The following is a 19092-nucleotide window of genomic DNA, read 5'->3' on the forward strand; positions in this document are numbered from 1 at the left end:
CTCCATGATCTTGGCCAAAACTAACATACTTTGCAGTTAGAGTGACAGACAAGTGAAACGTATTTTGCACAGAGATCTTTTTTGCGTCCAACGTTTTGTTGAACATTAACAAAGCAAGGCCAAAATTACAGTCCAAATTGGGGAACACATTAAGTGTGACGCTGACCATGGTTAGCTGCATTTTGAGGTAGCTGCTTATCTAAGATAAACTGAAACCCAAAAATGTTGTACCTTGAATTCAAAAAGCCTTAACAATATTGAAGTGACTAGGTTATTACACCAGAGTCTTTTTTCCGAAGTTGAAATATTAAAATATGGTAAGTTGTAGACCAGCTAATATCCACTAAGGGATTGGTGACTCGCGTTATGGACAATGGTAAAAGGAAGAATTGTGGCGTAACGGCTAGCAATTGGGTCGGTATGCTTGAGGCTTGGCATTCAAATCCTGCTGAAGATTCATATCAGAATGAGAAATGAGAGTTTGGGTCAGAGGGGTTTCCTTTTCAGTTAATCCACACTCAGCAGGCCTAGCCTATTAATGAATTAGGCCTATTCTATTAGGCTAGGTTAGAATTATTACCTTATGACCATTAATTTTTTTAAAGTGATCATTTCACCGTATGCAGGTCGCCATCATGCAGCCTATCGTTTAAGATGGGCCGATAGGTTAGGGTTAGGAGAAAAACGATGAAAAATTCGATTTTGGAAGGTTTAGGTTTTATTGAAGCTAGAGTTACATTAGAAGGTAGCATTGGGTTAGTTTTAGTTTACTAGCCTATGATATTGGCAAACCTAACATTCAAACTTGCCAGGTTAACAAGAAATTGAAAAATAGCTTCGAACGCACGATATTTTCCGGTGCCGGCATTCTTAATTTATCTCTGTCAACTCGTGACACCTTCCTTTTCAAAACTTCACACGAGAAAGCAAAAATAACAGACAACCAAAATGTTTTCTCAAAATATCCAATGTTTTGCCTTACAGTTACAATTAAATTATTTGGGCAGACTCCATTCCGGTAGGTTCCGGGAACCGAAGGTCAAACAAGCAAACAATTTTCTGTCAAACAATTTGCTTCTGTTTTCACGAAGAAACACCAACAAACCGAGCTTGGGGTTATGATGTAGAAAGTAAATAGACTGTAGTAGACTCTGGGCTATGTTGTACTTTTTACCATATTCTAAAAGTAATCTGATTTTAATGGCTTGTAGACCATATATTTAGGCCTACCAATATAAATTGCCATTACTCCATACTTCAAAGTAAAATGCTTGGATTTAGTTCTTTTGTACTCTGTTGTCAACAATGTCAGAACTTTTTCAAAGGTTTCACTTTACAAATTGCTGAAAATTTTTCAAGCGGATTTCAAGTCTAATTATTATTAATTATCTGCTGGGGTTGTTACCACAGCAGAATACAATAATGTAAGTATAACCAGGCCACTGGAAATACGATAAAAGCATTGTTTGGAATCACAATTCAAACGTAACCTTAGATATTGTGTGATGCAGCATAGCTTATACCTAGACTACCCTGCAGTGCCCAGCAAGTCGACAAACATGAAGCGTGAGAAAAAAGTATAATCTTGTGCGAATGCGTTAAAGTGCGGAATTGCTTTCAGAGTGCAGAAAAAATACCACAGCCTTAGCACATCTCCACATGGTGACACGAGTGAGTCGTTTCGTGCGAATCAAATCCAGTTACCTTATAGCAGGGGTTCTTAAACTTTTTGGCTCACGCCCCTCCTTGACGGTACCTAAAAAATCCTCATTGCAAAATAAGAAAGCATTAAACAAAACAACAATTTATTTTCAATTAACTTTCATTAATGTGACGGATGTAGTTGTTTTTGGGAAACCAAACGTTTAATTCGAGGCTTTGTAGAAGATAATGCACATCTTTAATGAAAAATGTAGGAGATAATGCACATTTGTCATCTCTCGCGCCCCCCTTAGGAATCTTACACGCCCCCCAGTTTAAGAACCACTGCCTTATAGCGATTAGAACTTGAAAAACGTTGTGTCAATTTGAAAGGGAAAAGTTATTAAGAGTCTAATAACTTAAACACTTATTCGCCTGGAAAATTTAATTACAGAAACGACAGCAAATGGTTGTCAAAGTGATCTTTATTTTAGCATAACACACGTGATATTTACAGCTATGCAGAAAAGGCATCAGGTTTAAGCTATCCAAGTTAATTCAAATTTCAAAAAATTAAGCACCGAATACGGGGTCAAATGAGGACAAAGAATGATTGGGTGACTGAGAACAGCCGGAAGAATAATCCTGTAAGAAATCTGCTCGCCGGGTGAGGTCATCATCCAGAGGCCATAAAGGATCCACTTCGCCGGAGAGCATTTCGTTAAATCCAAATCCTTGACTGAAGTCATTTGACTCGTAGTCGATGCCAAATTGCGCCGGTTCCGGAGATGACATGAGCGATTGGAGGATCGACGTGACGTCAGGATCTTCAGCAGCAGTTGAGTGACTTGTCATTTCTGACGACGAGGTTCGGGGAGAGATGATTGGTGAGTTATTGCTAATCATGACGTCACCGTTTGCTTTGTGCATACGTATGTGCTTACGTAACGAACTGGGGTGGGTGTAGCTGCGATCACATCCTTTGTACTTTAATATAAAAGGCAATGATCGAATTTTAGAAATAAATTTCAGCTGACTTTGTTTACAAAGAAAAGTCTTAAAATGAAACAATATGAAAGCGAAACTGAGAATGTTGCTTACCTTGCAAGCATATAACTTTCCTTTATTGTGCATGTAGCTGTGCTTTTTACGATCGGAGCTATTGGCAAATCGTCGATTACACCCTGGATATTTGCATCGAAACGGTTTTTCGCCTGAAATAGAACATTGCAAACTTCGAAGCTCGTATTTCGTTAATGAAAGTGCAGGAAATGCTAAGAATAACGCTTAGACTAAAATATTATCTTACCTGTGTGAGTTCTTTTATGGATTTTTAGATTTTCGCTCCGACCAAACCCCTTACTGCAGACTGGGCATTCGAACGGTTTCTCTCTAGTGTGAACTCGGATGTGGTTGACCAGCTTGTACTTGGCCTTGAAAGCTTTCAAATGACGTTTGCAGTTACGCCAGTAGCAAGTGTGGTTGCTTTGTTCCGGTCCTCCGACGTGATCACAAGTGATGTGGTGGACAAACGCTTTCATGTCTTCGAAGATTAAACCGCACACTCTGCTGCCCTCCTGGCTCCGGATCATCCATTCGCATGCAGTCGGTTCCGAAAGTTGGTTGGAAAAAGATGTTTTGGTAGTTGCTGACTGTTGCCGTTGAGCGGTTGGCGGTAACTGTAGCAAGGCTTGGGATTGTTGCTGAATGGTTAATGGCTGTCTCTGAAAGTTTGACGGTTGTTGCTGAATGTTTGATGGTTGTTGCTGAAAGGTTGATGATTGTTGCTGAAAGGTTGATGGTTGTTGCTGAATGTTTGACGGTTGTTGCTGAAAGGTTGATGGTTGTTGCTGAATGTTTGATGGTTGTTGTAGAGCTTGATAATGCACCGAAGTTTGCTGGGGTTGAGAGTAATAAGGATGCTGATAGCCGGATGAGAGAGGTGGAGATTGATGAAAATTTCTTGATGCGTCATATCCGGGATAAAATACAGGCGTCGGCGTTGTCGGATAGAGATGGGTCTGAGAGCTGGAATATAGTTGTTGAGCAGACGAGAACAATTTTTGAAGGTCCAGGTTAATTCTTGAGTCATAATGATCACACGGACGGTTGGTAAAAGCTGTTGGATGCATTGGCTTGATTTATATCATAAAAATCTGAAAAGATAAAAACTGATAAAAAATTTCGCGATTATCCAATCATATAAATGTGGAAAGATACATACCTCTGACAGACTTTTCAACCCATATCAGGTTGTATAAACTTTTACGATTACTTCTGCTTCAAATGGTATCTGTCGAACACTGACCAATTACTGGACACATCTGACTGGGTCTTGGTCATTTATACTTGGCCTGATCTGGCTTTGCTTTTTTCTTATCACGACGTCACAATCTATTCTTTGTTTGTTTAACTTCCGATCGTTGGCGATCGCTTTCTCACCAGGTCACGTGCTGCGATTCCCAAACTCATTATTTACCTTCGGTCGCTAGTTATCGAGTCTACAACGAAGATAATTCCAGGACGCAGCACGCGTCCATCGATGACGTTGCATGATGTCACAATGGGCGCGAAAATTGAAAATATTTGCACTTGCAGGATTAACCGGTGGAAGACAACGTTTTGAGCACTTTTTGAAATAAACTTAAAAATTCTAACTCTCATTTGTTTCTTTGAAACCAGATGAAAGGTGAAAAAATGAGACGCAACTAACGCAAAAGTACATTTCGGTATCAGTTTTATTATTTTAACCCATTACCTGCTTAATGAATTCCATTTTTTATCGCTGTTGCTTTGAGTGGTTGTGTCTTGTGATTAAAATGTTATAATGTACAAATGTATGCGGTATATTTTGTTTGGAAATAAAAGACAAAAAATTTTGCAAAACATCAAGTAAATTTACAATTCAACTTGCGGAAAAGATACCATACTTTTTACAAAATTTTCACTTTTATTTTAGTTCTGTTTCTTTAGGTAGTTGCATAGAAAATATTTTATTTTAATTTTCATTAGCTAAACATCATTAAACTCATTCAATGGTAGTTGATGTCGATGGAAATGTTTAATTATCTTCATTAATGATGTAATTATTCGTTTTCCTTTGTCTCGCACTTTTCGAAAAAACTTAACTTTACGGAGAACATTTATCACTAACTAGCTGATTAGCCTATTGTGGCGTCACAATCAGTGTTATCCGGGCGTCGAGATACCGGTTGTTTAGTTGATTGGGGGGGGGGGGGGGGGGGTCATTGAATAAATTTGACTTTCAATTGATTTTTGTTTAGAAAGTTTAAGAAGATTTCGCCAGAAAAGCAAAATGTAAAAATAATAGAGGTTTAGAAGTTAGCTTACTTGGTTGGTTTTGCTGCATTGAAACATCTACCTCAACATTTTCCTCAAACACATCAGTTTCCCATTTTACAATTTTAAACCTTTTTCCATATGATTTTGCTTTGTGATGTCATCACAGTGACGTCCCGCAATCGTTTCTTAAACTTCCGACCAAAGATCGCTTTCCCACGAGCTCATATGCGTCGCGATTTCCACAAAACCCATTGTTTCCCTACAACCAGTCTTTATCTAGTCTGCAATGGCACCCAGCACGCGTCATCGGTTCGTTGCGTGATGTCACAATGTGCGCGAAAGTTCAAAATGTTTGGGCTTGTATACATATATTTTAAACTGGATTATTTTCACTATCAGAAATATACAAAATGCCATAAAGCCAGATTTTAACAGTTTTTGTTTCCGTATTTGTTTTAGTTTTTGTTTAACGATTTTTAATATTTTTGACAATTTGAGTCAGTCTAAACAACAATATTGATCGAAATTAAAAATATTGCCTAAGATTATGATTTCTTGAACAAACTTTAAATTAATCCGGTCCAGTTGGGAACCAACTGAGGAACTGTTTTGGATAATTTTACAATTTTCACAACATGTTATAACTTATAAAAAAATGCAATTTTTGTTTTAAAATAGCCTATACGATTTGAAAGTTGAATTTTGGTTTTGCTTGTAGTTTTTATCTAAGAAGTGATCGCTTCTTTGTTACTGGCTGTTGCGATGTTTTTTCAATTTTATAGTTTTAAGTTTAATTTAACAAAAAAAACTGTTAAGGGTAATTAAAAAAAAAATTTTCTTTAAAATTCTAATTTAATTTTCTTTAAATTTTCATTCAAATAACAGAAAATCTTTTGTCGATAATAATTAACGCTCAGAAAATCTCAAGCCCATTCCATAATTACTTCCTAAAATTTCCAAAACTGAAACGACGCCATAAATACCGTAATTACTCGCTTCCGTTTTGTCGTTCAACTTCGCTCATTCAAACACGATTATCGGTTTTGGTGATTACCCTATTGTTACAGCATAATGACTAAAGCTGATTAAACTCTGGTTTTGCGAAGATATGACGAGATTAGCTAAATGGAACATCGGTAAAATAATTTTGAAATTGTCTTAGATTTCTGAAATCGTCTAATGACCCTGTAATGTTTGGATAAATTTTACGTTTGGTGGAAATTCATTTCTTCAAAGTGTCTTTGTCCAAAAGTACTTGTATGAGACTTTTTTAACTTCGACCTAAAATATCATAGTTTCAAATAAATTGTTGAACGAAAATTCAAACTTCGCACCTTACTTAGGGCAACGCGTCTCGTACACAATCCAGTCCTGTATGTGCAAATATTTTCGACTTTCGTCTCAATTGTGATATCACGCAACGTCATCGGTGGACACGTGCCAACCCCAGGTGTAAATGACACAGCAGGCCCGATAACTAGGTAAATAATGAATTAAATGAATCTCAGCAAGTGACTTGGTGGGAAGACGATCGAGGAGTAGAAGTAAAAAAAAATTTTTGTCTGTGTGACTTTGTTATAACGAAAAATCTTATAATGTACTGGAGATGAATTGGTACCGCAACACTATGAATGAACATCATCATTACATTTGGTAAAATAACGAAGTAAGATTTGTATTCTAATAACTGTGGGTATTCGAAGAAAAATCGGCCAAGAAATTTTATTCTGTATGACTAATAACTTAATAAGCCATTTCTTGGCTTCCAAACGTTCGCAACAACGGATTATTTCCCAGAAACTAGGAGAAGCTTTTCGCTCTTCGTCTGCTGTTTGTCAATAAAAAACGTGTAGTATTTTCTGCCCGACTAAATTATTAAAACTAAAGATTGTTATTGTTATGGACATAAAATTGGAAATGTACTTTGAATATTTGTAAAAACTTTTGAATAACTTTAAAAACTTTTTTACCAAAAAAGGCAAAACAAAATTGCGAGTGAAAGACAGAATTACCCAGGGCACTTTGGGTCGCACGAGCAAACAAAAGATCGCTCGACCATCTGCAAAATACAGTCTGTGACGTAGAAATAGGGCAACCACCAGCAGTGATAATCCTCTGCTATCAAGCCAAGTTCTGTAAGATCAGGGAAGCAAGCCATCACGTCAATTACGACGATAAATTAAATATTCTGAACACGATAATTTCGTCATGTAAATCAAGATGATTTGATTGATGAAATTATGGAAATTATTTAGAGCAGCCTTCAGTTCTTGGAATTATTTAAATCGTTTTATTTTTATATGTTTTGAAAATCAAATTTACAATTTTCAAATTTCAATTATTTGTAGCATCTAATTTCAGCAAATAACTGCACATTTAACTAATATTGGAGTAAAAATTCAAATATAAAAATTTAGATCTGATGATGTTGTAACCTGTTTTCAAGCATGGACGCGTTCCTGTAGTAAGAAAAAACGCAATCTTCACTCGAAAAAGTTCAAAATGACTTAAAATGTTCAACCAAGCAACGAATTCTTCCTTATATACTTTGTCAATGCAAAAATAAACACAATTACGATCTTATTTAATATCTTGATGAACTTATTCCAATATATTGGATATTTATTCTATATAAGTGTACTTTTGACTTTTCCCACTTGCACAAAATATTGTTTTCGTGAAATTGAAACGAACACGTATTCACAATATTGCGTCTTGCTTGATTTGAACGTGCATGTGCAAATAATTTCTACTTTCGCGACCATCGTGACATCACGCGACGTTATCGATGGACGCGTGCCAAGCGCAGGTGTAGGAGACTTAAGTAGCGTCTGAAGGTAAATAATGAGCTGAGGAAATCGCGACAGGTGAGCTGGTGGGAGAGCGATCGACTTTTAAAAGCTATGATTCAAAAATAGACGGCATTGTGATGTTATTATGACGACATACATCTTACAAACACGTCAATTTGCATCGAAATCCTTGCATTTTAAAAAGTGAACTGTGTAAGACAATACAGTAATTGCCAACAATGATTTAATGCTTCAAATGGTAACTTTTTAACCTTATCCGGGAGAAGACATTTGGGCGGTCATTGTAAAAACTTTGTACTGCAGTGTTTTAGGTTTTTGCCCAAAGTTGTACAGTGCACTAATTTTATTGTGAAATCGTAAAAAGTTCACAATAGTTGTTTTCTTGTTGCAGGGTTTCTTCATTTTCAAGAAAGTTAACTTCGCTTTAAATTGAGCTTCCTTGAGTTAAGGTCGAATTGGCCGTTTTACTTAGTTTTCACTTATAACAAACCAACACAATGGAAGTTCATTTGAAGACATTCATTCAATTTTATACCTTGAGCAACAAACAACGAGAAAACAAACAATTGATTGTCGCGCAACCATCGGACAAATTTCTTAACTATAAAATTGAGACTCCAGTCTGCAAGTTCAAAAGAGTATCCTGTAGGTTCATATTGTTTAAATCATAAACATGGACAAGTATACACCAATAAAGCGCATAACGACGTAATAATTAATCATTGCGACCATCTGACGGGCATACTGTAACAATTAAGAGCTGGCAATTTAAAAGTGTCCGTCTCAGAATATCGGATCGATTACAAAAATGTATTAGTTTTGAAAAAAAAAACATTTTTATTTGTTAATTTCTTGCTGAAATACAGTAGAGTTGTAAATTAAGTTCTTGTTGTAATAAAGCAAAATGCAAAAGTCAAGTTACAAAGCGGTTTACGTTTTCATTTCAAATGGAGAAAAATTTATCAAACGCAGCGTTGTTTTCATTACCATTGTTATAATACACCATTAATGTATTAAAATAGGGATAACGGGAAAAAGCAAAAAGCCACACTGGTTTACAACTTTATCATTATTACTACGTCATAGCAGTGGACTTCAACACAACATTTGGTTTCGTTTTGTACATACAGGTTAACTGCCAAAACACAAGCAGTTTTACAGAAGAAATTTTTAAGACAAAAAGAAAAGTTACAGTTAACGAAAGTCAAATTCAGACAAAAGATCTCAAACCAAGTAAGTAAATAAGCGTTATCTCGGTCAGACGGAAACACAGATTGTGAGGTAACAATGGGATAATCAGCAACCGGGGTAAACGTCTCCTGTCATGCCAGGATTTGGAAGTCGAAAAACACTGAGTCGATTATTCCAATTATGATGATAATTATGATAGAGGATTTTAGGGAATTTCGGAAAACGACAATTATATTAATTTCAACAGGTTTTGACGATCTAAAATTAGAAAGCATTCTCAACCCGATCAGATATATTCTCAATTCATGAAAATATTTTTGTTATTATATTTTAAAATTTGTTTAGATATCTTTATGCGAAAATGACGATATTTAAAAACAAAAACTCAACTAAAAAGCTCTGGTATAAGTTTAGCATTAACCGACAATGACAAGGGTAACGCGACGGGCGTTAAAATAATAATTTGGTTTTTATATAACTTTGTTACCAAAATATTTTCAGAGCGTTTAGTGGTTTTTTTAGGCCGATGTTTATGAACATTGGCAAGTAGTTGTTAACTTGTATTTAACTTGATAAACCCAGTAAGTGCAAATATTTTCCACTTTCACGCCCATGGTGACATCATGTAACGTCATCGATGGACGCGTGCTGCGTCCTGGAATTATCTTCGTTGTAGACTCGATAACTAGCGACCAAAGGTAAATTATGAGTTTTGGAATAGCAGCACGTGACCAGGTGGGAAAGCGATCGCCAACGATCGGAAGTTAAACAAACAAAGAATTGATTGTGATGTCGTGATAAGAAAAAAGCAGAGCCAGATCAGGCCAGGTATAAATGACCAGGATCCAGTCAGATGTGTCCAGTAGTTGGTCAGTGTTCGACAGATACCATTTGAAGCAGAAGTAATCCTAGAAGTTTTCACAACCTGATATGGGTTGAAGAGTCTGCCAGAGGTATGTATCTTTCCACATTTATATGATTGGATAATCGCGTAATTTTTTATTTGTTTTTATGTTTTCAGATTTCTGTGAAATAATCGAGAATATGAATCCTCCGAGCGGACCTAACCACCCACCAGTTGCTCCTTACGATCCAAGAGCTAACAGAGATCCCCAAAATTTGTTCTCGGCCCAGCATCCCTATGTCAACTATCAGGCCCATCCTTATCCGACAACTCCGAGGCCGGCATTTTATTCCGGACATGACGCATCAACCTTGCAGCAACAATCGTCAAACTTTCAGCAGCAAACGTCAAACTTTCAGCAACAGCCGTTGGCCATTCGATCAGCACCAATCCCGAAACTTTCTACGTTTGCCGCCGTTAGCTCAACAGCAACAGCAACAGCCTCAACAACCAGCCGCTAAAGAAAAAGCGTTTTCCAACCAACTTTCGAAACCGACTGCGTGCGAATGGATGATCCGGAGCCAGGAGGGCAGCAGAGTGTGCGGTTTAATCTTCGAAGACATGAAAGCGTTTGTCCACCACATCACTTGTGATCACGTCGGAGGACCGGAACAAAGCAACCACACTTGCTACTGGCGTCAATGCAAACGTCATTTGAAAGCTTTCAAGGTCAAGTACAAGCTGGTCAACCACATCCGAGTTCACACTGGAGAGAAATCTTTCCAATGCTTCAGATGTGGAAAGCGATTTAGCCGGAGTGAAAATCTCAAAATCCATATAAGAACTCACACATGTAAGATATCTGGCATTCTCTACACTTTCATTAACGAAATATGAGAGTCCAAGTCTGCAATTTTTTATTTCAGTAGAAACACGGTTTCGATGCGAATATCCTGGGTGTGATCGACGATTTTCCAACAGTTCTGATCGCATAAAGCACAGCTACATGCACATTGAAGGAAAACCTTATGTTTGCAAGGTAAGCAACATTTCCAGTTTCGCTTTCATGTGTTTTCATTTAAAATCTTTTTTGCAAACGAAGTCAGCAAAATTTGGGCGTCTTTGCCAAAAGCATTGATTCCTATTTTTTACTTTAAAGTACAAAGGATGCGACCGAAAGTACAGCCACCCCAGCTCATTACGTAAGCACCATCGCGATCATGAAGCAAACGATGACGTCTCGCGTAGCGACAAGTCTTTAAATAACTCCCTAGAGTCCACCTCCAATACATCCAGAGCTTCAAATATGGCGACCGAACCCAGACAGCAAGGACAAATTGCGTTGTCACCCCAGGGAAGCTCGGAAGCTTCAGAAGAATTTGCCGACCTTCAGTCACCGCAAGATCGGGTAATGCATTCCGATATTCTCGATGTAGCGCCCTTCAACGGCTACCAAGAGGAGTGGATACCAAATGATGTGGACATTGTGGATGAACAGGTCACGTATGATCCAGATGACGCCAACTACTTTAACTATTACCCAGAACAGGCACCAGTTAAAGGTAACGATCGAGGCGGATGGTAGACGAGTCAATTTTATGCGGAATGTTAAAGGTACAATTTCGACTGGTTTTGAAGATTTCAATTTATTGTATCAACTCTTTAGCTCGATATAAAGTTGTTTTAAGCATGTAGTAATTCGTTTGGGTAATCTCTTTCTTAAACGGGTCGTGTCTTGATTGAGCCGGTCTAAGGTGCCCGCATGGTTGTGCAATACCTCTAGCAAAGACCTCTGGCGCATTTGTATCGACAACTGTTAACACCAAGTCTAGACCGTTTTAGAAAGACTTAACCGCAAAGAAACCCCGGAGCTTTTGCAGAATTCGCTGAGCTTCAGCCACCGAAAGGCCGGGTAATGTATCTGGAAATTCCCGATGTAGCGCCCTTCAACGAATGGCTTTCAAATAATGGAGACTTTATGGAAGGGCAGATCGGGCATGATCCAGATGGTGCCAACCACTTCAATTCTTACCCAGAATAACCATTCGAAGATTACAATTTAGACTGGTTGCATACATAGGCCTATTCATTGTGTGTAGGATGTTACAATCTAGATTGGTTTTGAAGATGTCCATTTTGTGTGTATAACTTTGTAGTACGATACCAACTTGTTTTAAACGTGTGTATTTTGTCTGTATGCTTGTAAAATTCTAGTACGTGTGCCCAATGTAATGGAATAAATTTGAAAATATGTATTTTGCATGAGTTTTTAGTGTCAGTCACTATTGTCATGAACAATAGCGGTACATCAGTGACTCCTAAGTTACAAAATTCACAAACGATAACAATTTCTTACATCTTATGTCGTTTGCTGAATTGCTTTACAAGCAGCCGCGCTCGGATCAGCCTATTTTTAACCCTGTGTTCAGCTCGATATAACAGTCCTAGTTACCTTGACAACCGTCTCACAATTCTCTCCAATTGTGTATCTTCTTCCTGTCTTTGGGCTTCGGTAACGGACATCGTCTTTCTTGAACCGGTCGAGTATCGAGGGAATTTCGAGTGTGGATACGACCGAGTTTATCTGGTACCTAGTAAGGTGTTGCATTGTAGGCGGGACAACTGTAAAACGATGCGTAGAATTTTCTTAGTTCTTGTTCTATAAGACTTTGATCGGTTAAAATGTTTCCGTCAGAGTTTATGAAATAAATTCTTTGATCTTACGAATACAATAGCAGTTCATTTAGTTCACATCTTTGAACCGAGAATACAACAATTTTTTAACGACGTATACCAGTCCACAATATAATAAGGTAAAAGCCAAAACGTTGTCACATGCAAACAAGGAAATACGACGAACGAAAAAATTAAAAACGAAAAAAGATCTGTGAGTCCTAAAATTGGGTTCGTGAGAGAGGTTATTGCCCAATGAGCTCCCTATACGCTGGTAGTCTTAATTATAAAGAAATATTCAGCAATAAATCCTTTATTGACGTCATAGATGTTGTGCTTAAATTAGCCAGAATAAATCAACCAAATATAACGAGTAACCAACCTATGTAAAAGAACTTGAAATATGGCAACGGTCTTACCAATGACGTATCCCGACGATAGTAATAAAAAAACTCTGAAATAAACTCGGTGACAGGCTGTAAATTTTCAAATTTATAAATAAACGTGATTTCACTGAACACAGCTGAAAATTGTACGCACGTGCGTATGCGCTGCGAGCGCCAATGACTTAGTTCAATGCAACTGAGAAGTGTTAAAACATGTCTGAGCTGCTTCCTTTAGTCAGGAGCGCACAAAGCAGATAGTTCTGTTATCAAGTAGCTGCTGCTTTCATCTAAATCAGGGGTCGGGAACATTTTTAGCTAAGGGAATTTTAGGCTTAAAACTTATATTTTTGTCTATTTTTTCATGGGTAATTAAGCGATGTAATTTTCTATTCAATGGGAACTAAACGCGTTTCTGTAAGCTAGTTGTTACTGTGACAAATTAATCAATACTTTGTCACCCTAAAATTTAACGCCCAAAGCAACAACCTCACAGTGTAGTCAGTTTACGATCGAGACCGTAGTTAAATAAACCAGGACGGTTTATCGGTTAAATATGTTTGTTTGATCCACAAAATCTCTCAGGTCGCTAACCATCAAACCTTACCAAAAGCGACATAATGAGTGAGAGCAATAAACTCCTAGTCTGGTTCATCTGTGGCCGTCTCTGTCCATTGACAATGATGCTCTCTGCGCATTCTCCAGCGAATATTCTTCTATTGTGAAAGCCGACTTGGACGACGACTCACAGAGCTTTCTCGACCGCTGTCAGAACCAAGAGCTACTCAAGTCTGAGAGCACGAAAAACTCTTCTTGACTCATCATGAGGTCGCGTGTCTTTCTCGGCAGCACATTCGCAGACATCAATCGGCCAACACGTGGGGAATAGAATTGCATTGAATTTAAGAAACAAATAAACGACTGAATGGATTTACAGAAGGTGAACAAAATATAAAGCAAAGCAATCAACGTTAATTAACTAAGGAATGTAAAAAATTCGGTAAAACAAAGAAATCAAAGGAAATAGCAACTAACATTACGTGGCGGTGAAATGGCGCCAAACGCCACAGATGAAACTGATCGCCAGTGATAGAAAAACAACATTAATTATCAAGAAAAACCAATGAACAAGTTTCTATGATAAGAAATCTCGAAATTATCACAACAAAATAGCACAACCATATGCGATGTTTACAAAATCAATTAAATCGCATGTGACAAACAAATACAATTGTTACGTAACTATGCAAGCTAATACCGTTATAATTACTTTTAAGCAAGATTTAGCAGTTCTTCGCGTGGCGCATCAGGATAAACGAGATCTGCATTGTCTAAATATCCCGAGTTCGATTCCCGACCAGGTCGCGATTGACAAAATATAATCGCGTTCGGTCGCTCTTACTTTTGTGTAAATGAAACCATTTTAAGAACGACATTTATCTAAGTAAAACCAATTTCTTGCTTGAAGATGATTACGTCACACGGAGACCTCACTTTGCTTTCGCGAGCGGAGTTCGACCAATTCAAATTTACCATCGCACTCACCAAGATAAATCGTCAACTTCTATAAATTAAAAGTTTGAGATTAAATTCCTCTGCAATGTTCAACTTCACACAAACATGACAAGACATAAATAATACCGAGTCATCCAATTGGTCATCAACTTATCATCATCCAATTCGTCATCAAGCATTCGTTGAATTTCAGCGATTTTTGATTGGTTCGCATCGCGCTTCCCATTTATTGCGTCATCATCAGGGAAGCATTTCCACATATACAGCTCATCCTCGATTTTGTTGAAGAAGGATTTTGAAGGAAGAATCTTCGGGATTATGTTGCTATTGACATCAAGAAATCTGATCTAGAGTTAAAATGTTTGTAAAATTAAACTACAACATGATGTTATATCAAAGACTAATATCCTAATATTTAACTCATACAAGTTAACTGGTTACTGTTAACTAATTAATATATAACTAGCACGGTGGTAGCTTAGGCCTACAGTAGCCTACTGGACCAACACAAATTCTTGGATTTTGAGAAAAATAGAAGGAATTTTAAGCGGCCAACTTCAACCACGATTGAGTATTCGTTGCAGAAATAAAACTTGATATTAAAGTCGCAAAAATACTTTTGCTTTTGTAAAAATTTGAAATTTGCTTCTGGCCAAATCTTGGTCAGATGCTGCTGATTTTAGCCTAAACTGAACCGATCAAATTTTACCATTTTTCTCAATAAAACGAACGAATTTTAAGCGGCCAGGTTTACTGCGCATTCCAGATCTATCAGCGATTTAAACAGTAAAACTTGCGCGGGGAAATTACGACCCGTTGAAACAAATTAAAACAAAATATTCCGACCAACAACAACGCACAGAATCTCAACAAACCATCTTTGCTTAAAAGCGGGAAAAACTATTATGACGTCACATGCAAAACGAAGGCGGATTGTTACGACACATCGAGTTCGTAAACAAAGTTGAAGACGAACGAAAAAGTAGAAATTAAATAAATAAACAAACCTTTCCTGGCATTGCTTGAATTGCCTCAAATAATTAATCGGCCGACATCTTTTGGTTTAGAAAAGCATCTGGACAGACGAAGCTCATAGATGCGTTTCTCAACTTTAATGAGAATAAACAGGAGCGAGTCAATTTGTGATTCTGTCAACTTGATAAAGGATAAATCCAGCTCTTCTGGGAAGAGTTCCGCTGCATACGTGGTGAGTTGCTCGTCATTGATTAGACGAATTTGTTCATAAACACGCAGCAATTCACGTTTGTCATCATCTAAACATAAATAAAACTTATTTGTACCTGGTTTACACTTTAACGACTTTAGGCCTATCTGTGGTTGAATTGGTGTAGGCTACAGGTTAGTTACCAGCAAATATACAAAGTCCATTGATCACAATTCAATAAATAAACCGTGCACACTGCACAGGTACAAGTTTAAAACAAGCAAGGTTGCAATAAGACAACCGCGTCATTACATGCAATGATATACATAATATACTGTACTGGTAAGCCTAAAATTACTATGGGCTACTTGGTGGTTAAGAATTGTTACATCAGATATGGGGCGAATATGCATCACTAAATACTAACATTTACAGACACCAAGTCAAAAAGTATCACAGCAAAGTATAATGCATGCAAGATATTGTGGGTTAATTACCTATCCATGAAAGTGCACCTTTGTATTGATATGTTTTTAACTTGCTGATAATCTCTGCATGCTGAAGATTTTCTGCAAAATAGCAAAACAACATTTTACAACACTAGCAGTGAGCACCAAATAGGAAAAACAAAATGGAAGTTAATAACAAACCAAATCCATATCCAAATCTGCATGGAAATATTTAAAAAAAAATGTCAGGCTATTTTGGTTAGTATATGCATCTATTTTCGGGTCGGGCTGAATATGCTTAGAAACATTATGAACACTTATTAAAAAATGTAAAATCAGTAAACAAGTTAATTTTTTGTAATTTTAACAATTGTCTATAACTTTCTTACCTGTGGGGGCAGGCATGGAATGAGTGGGTGCTTGGACATTGCTGAGGTATTGCATATGAACAGGATATTGCAACGAATTATCTAAAGTACATCACGGTTCTGAAATATTTTGTAGGGCATCGACAAGCTGGGCTATCCTGACAACTGTCTTGAAATCACAAACATCTTACCTGCTGGTAAAGGTTGCGTGGACATAGAAGTATTCATCACCCAATGCTGAGAAGAAGGAAGTGGAGTTACAGGACAATTCATGGAAGCACCTACATAGCATGATTAGAAACTAAAGTAAAACATGACTAACTTTTAATGATGGTGTGTATGCTTTGTAGCATAGCATACCCGGCTTCTATAGCGTAGGTTACAGTTCACATGGTATCACTGTATGAAGTTAGCACATATATGTAAGCTATGCGAATTTTGTCTTACCAACATATGTGCTGGAAGGTTGGCTGAATAATGCACTATTGGCAGAGTTTTGAGAAAAAGAACGTTGCATAGAACCACCTGCACAGATGGTTGGGTTTTGTGCCACTGGAGTCGGCAAATTATCTCCTACATCTGACGATCGAGTTTGAGTGCAAACATTTTGATCATCTTGTAAAGTTGAGTTGGCTGCTGCTAAAGAAGAAGACACTGAAAGGGAATTATTGGGCTGGACGCCAAGTATCTGGTTGAGTCCTTCAACCTTGCTACTGTTTGCTTGGTCTGATTCTTCCACTGATTCTGCCACGGACAGAAGGAGGTCTATATTACTGAATATGTCAATGCCACGTTGGGGTGTCAATTTTTTTTGCTGGGCCTGGACATCCTGAGTGCTCGATACTTCTCTTTCACTATAACAAGTTTTAGCAGAGACAAGTTTCGAATTCACATTTTTTCTTACAGCCAAATGGTTCTCAGAAAGCAGCCTGTTTCCGTTCTTTACCGGAGAGCTTTCAAAATTACTGCCATGATTTTCTTCAAAGTTATTTTGAATGTGACCATTGCCACCATGTCCACAGATGTCAGGTGGGTTTTGTACAACTGGCGCAGAAAAACTGTTCATTACTATAGGAGGTACATTATGGGCAGCGTCTTTTTCATGACATTCTGAGAGTCCATCAGTGTTGGCTGCTGCAGAAAACACCTGAAGAGAATTTGTCAACTCAACTTGAGGTGTCTGGTCATTTCCATAAAACTTTGTTGACTGGCCTGACTCTGAATCAGATGTAAGATCAATGACAGGTTTATTTCCATTTAATTCTGATGACACAATGGTATTATCATTGCGTGGTTCCTGTGGCATCTGTCCCTCGTAAGTTACAAAGAGCTTTTTCCCTCCTACATAAATCTGATTAGGAATTGGTTTTTGATCCAGATCTCTCCTGTTCATAGAAGTCATACGAGCATTAGAAAGCAAGCCATATCTATTCCTTACATACGAAATGCTTAAAACCTTGCCATGATTCTTTTCAAGGTAACTTTGAATATGACTATGATCAAGAAACACTGAAACAGGCCAGACTTTTACTTGGACTTTTTCTTTCTCGTACAACTCCACACATTCATAAAGGTCACCACTGTGACAATTACTTAGCAGCTCAAACAGCTCGAGCACGTCACAGCGGGATTTGCAGACAATTTCACAAACATTATCAATTGGAGAACAAGCTATCAATTTTGAAATGAGAAACTTTAAGTCGTTGAGTAGTTGATAAACTTGATCCTCACATATGTGTTTCCTTCCACTTATTTCCAGAGAAAATTTCCTGTTTATAGGAGGAGTTTCACAGCGTGAAGGTTGTTGCTTGTTGGTACTTTCAGCGGGGTTTTGAACGTAGCTAACATAAACATTTTCCTGGACTACTGGTGTCACATTTGCAGGCAATAAACTTTTACTCAAATGCTGAGCTTCTAGAGCTTGTGACTGATTTCCAAAAATTTCATTATTTGTACCTCCAAAACGAGCCCTTTTTGTTTGTGAAGATTGATATTCCAATGAAGATGCTGCTGTGTTAATTGATCCTACAACAGCACAATCTGTTTGAAAAGTTTGTAAACCAGTGCTATCCTTCTGTTGAATGACAGAATAACCAGAATTGGTCAAAGTTTGCCCAGAAGATGAAGGTCTTTTGTGCTGAATATCAGTAGCTGGATACTGACTAATTATTGAGATGTTAGAAGATTTATTCTGGGTTCAATCTGGCAATGCGAGGTTAGAAGAATCTTCAACACATTCTGATTTCCTTTTTCTATGTTTCTCACTGTGTTTGCCAAAAACTTCCCACATGTTTGTTTCAATTGGATCACCAGCTTTCAACTTCTTGTAGCCGTCTTCGTTTAAATGCAGCCTCGCTTTACAGAAGCGTTTCTCACAGCGCCAAAATGTCAGTGGCTGTTTAATGCTTTTCTTATCAAACACGTAGCAATATCCATCCGGTCCCTTTAATTTGTCTTTTCCACGAGTCGATGTTTTTAATTTCAGACCAACTGTCATGCTTAAAATTAGCAAAGACAGATATTAAATTGCTCATTTACTTCCATAGACTGCAGATCTTGATAGCTCAAACATTTTAATGATTCACGCTTCATAAACGTAGAAAATTTAATCTAGCAAATTCCAAACAATGAAAAATATAGTGAGACTATGGCAAGAGGGCATTTACTGGTATCAAACATGCCAACATGATAGCACGTCTAAGAAAATTGCATTGCACATTTTGTTTTTAGTGAGCTACAATTAGCAA

General features: G+C 37.5%; 4 protein-coding genes across 5 annotated transcripts in view; 1 reads left to right on the forward strand and 3 right to left on the reverse strand.

Annotated features, from left to right (window-relative positions):
* The window catches only part of LOC143471255 (uncharacterized), a 34187-nt gene extending 21211 nt beyond the window's left edge, over positions 1–12976 (reverse strand). Inside the window, exon 1 of the mRNA XM_076969667.1 lies at positions 12245–12976. The gene's annotated coding sequence lies outside the window, so the exon portion shown is untranslated. The remainder of the gene's footprint in view (positions 1–12244) is intronic.
* Positions 2119–3958, reverse strand: LOC143471263 (uncharacterized). 2 transcript variants are annotated; one of them, XM_076969680.1, is made up of 4 exons: positions 3866–3958; positions 2951–3797; positions 2743–2855; positions 2119–2628 (listed from the first exon to the last, which is right to left on the reverse strand). In XM_076969680.1, exons 2-4 carry the CDS (start codon positions 3771–3773, stop codon positions 2215–2217), a joined length of 1350 nt encoding a protein of 449 aa, XP_076825795.1. In that variant the 5' UTR covers positions 3774–3797; positions 3866–3958; the 3' UTR covers positions 2119–2214. The 2 variants fall into 2 exon arrangements, with proteins under 2 accessions (XP_076825795.1, XP_076825796.1); XM_076969681.1 differs by having other exon boundaries at positions 2951–3812; positions 3866–3938.
* On the forward strand, positions 9681–12248 carry LOC143471268 (uncharacterized). Its single transcript, XM_076969690.1, has 4 exons — positions 9681–9901; positions 9970–10645; positions 10719–10831; positions 10952–12248. The coding sequence occupies exons 2-4, from the start codon at positions 10090–10092 to the stop codon at positions 11375–11377; spliced, it is 1095 nt and encodes a 364-aa protein (XP_076825805.1). The 5' UTR covers positions 9681–9901; positions 9970–10089; the 3' UTR covers positions 11378–12248.
* A 538-nt stretch (positions 12977–13514) lies between the features above and the next one.
* LOC143471279 (uncharacterized) lies at positions 13515–19092 on the reverse strand. Its single transcript, XM_076969701.1, has 7 exons — positions 16793–19092; positions 16537–16626; positions 16367–16447; positions 16026–16097; positions 15371–15637; positions 14490–14710; positions 13515–14412 (listed from the first exon to the last, which is right to left on the reverse strand). Exons 1-5 carry the CDS (start codon positions 17745–17747, stop codon positions 15396–15398), a joined length of 1440 nt encoding a protein of 479 aa, XP_076825816.1. The 5' UTR covers positions 17748–19092; the 3' UTR covers positions 13515–14412; positions 14490–14710; positions 15371–15395.

The sequence above is a fragment of the Clavelina lepadiformis genome, chromosome 9, assembly GCF_947623445.1.
Source record: "Clavelina lepadiformis chromosome 9, kaClaLepa1.1, whole genome shotgun sequence".
Taxonomy (NCBI): Eukaryota; Metazoa; Chordata; class Ascidiacea; order Aplousobranchia; family Clavelinidae; genus Clavelina; species Clavelina lepadiformis.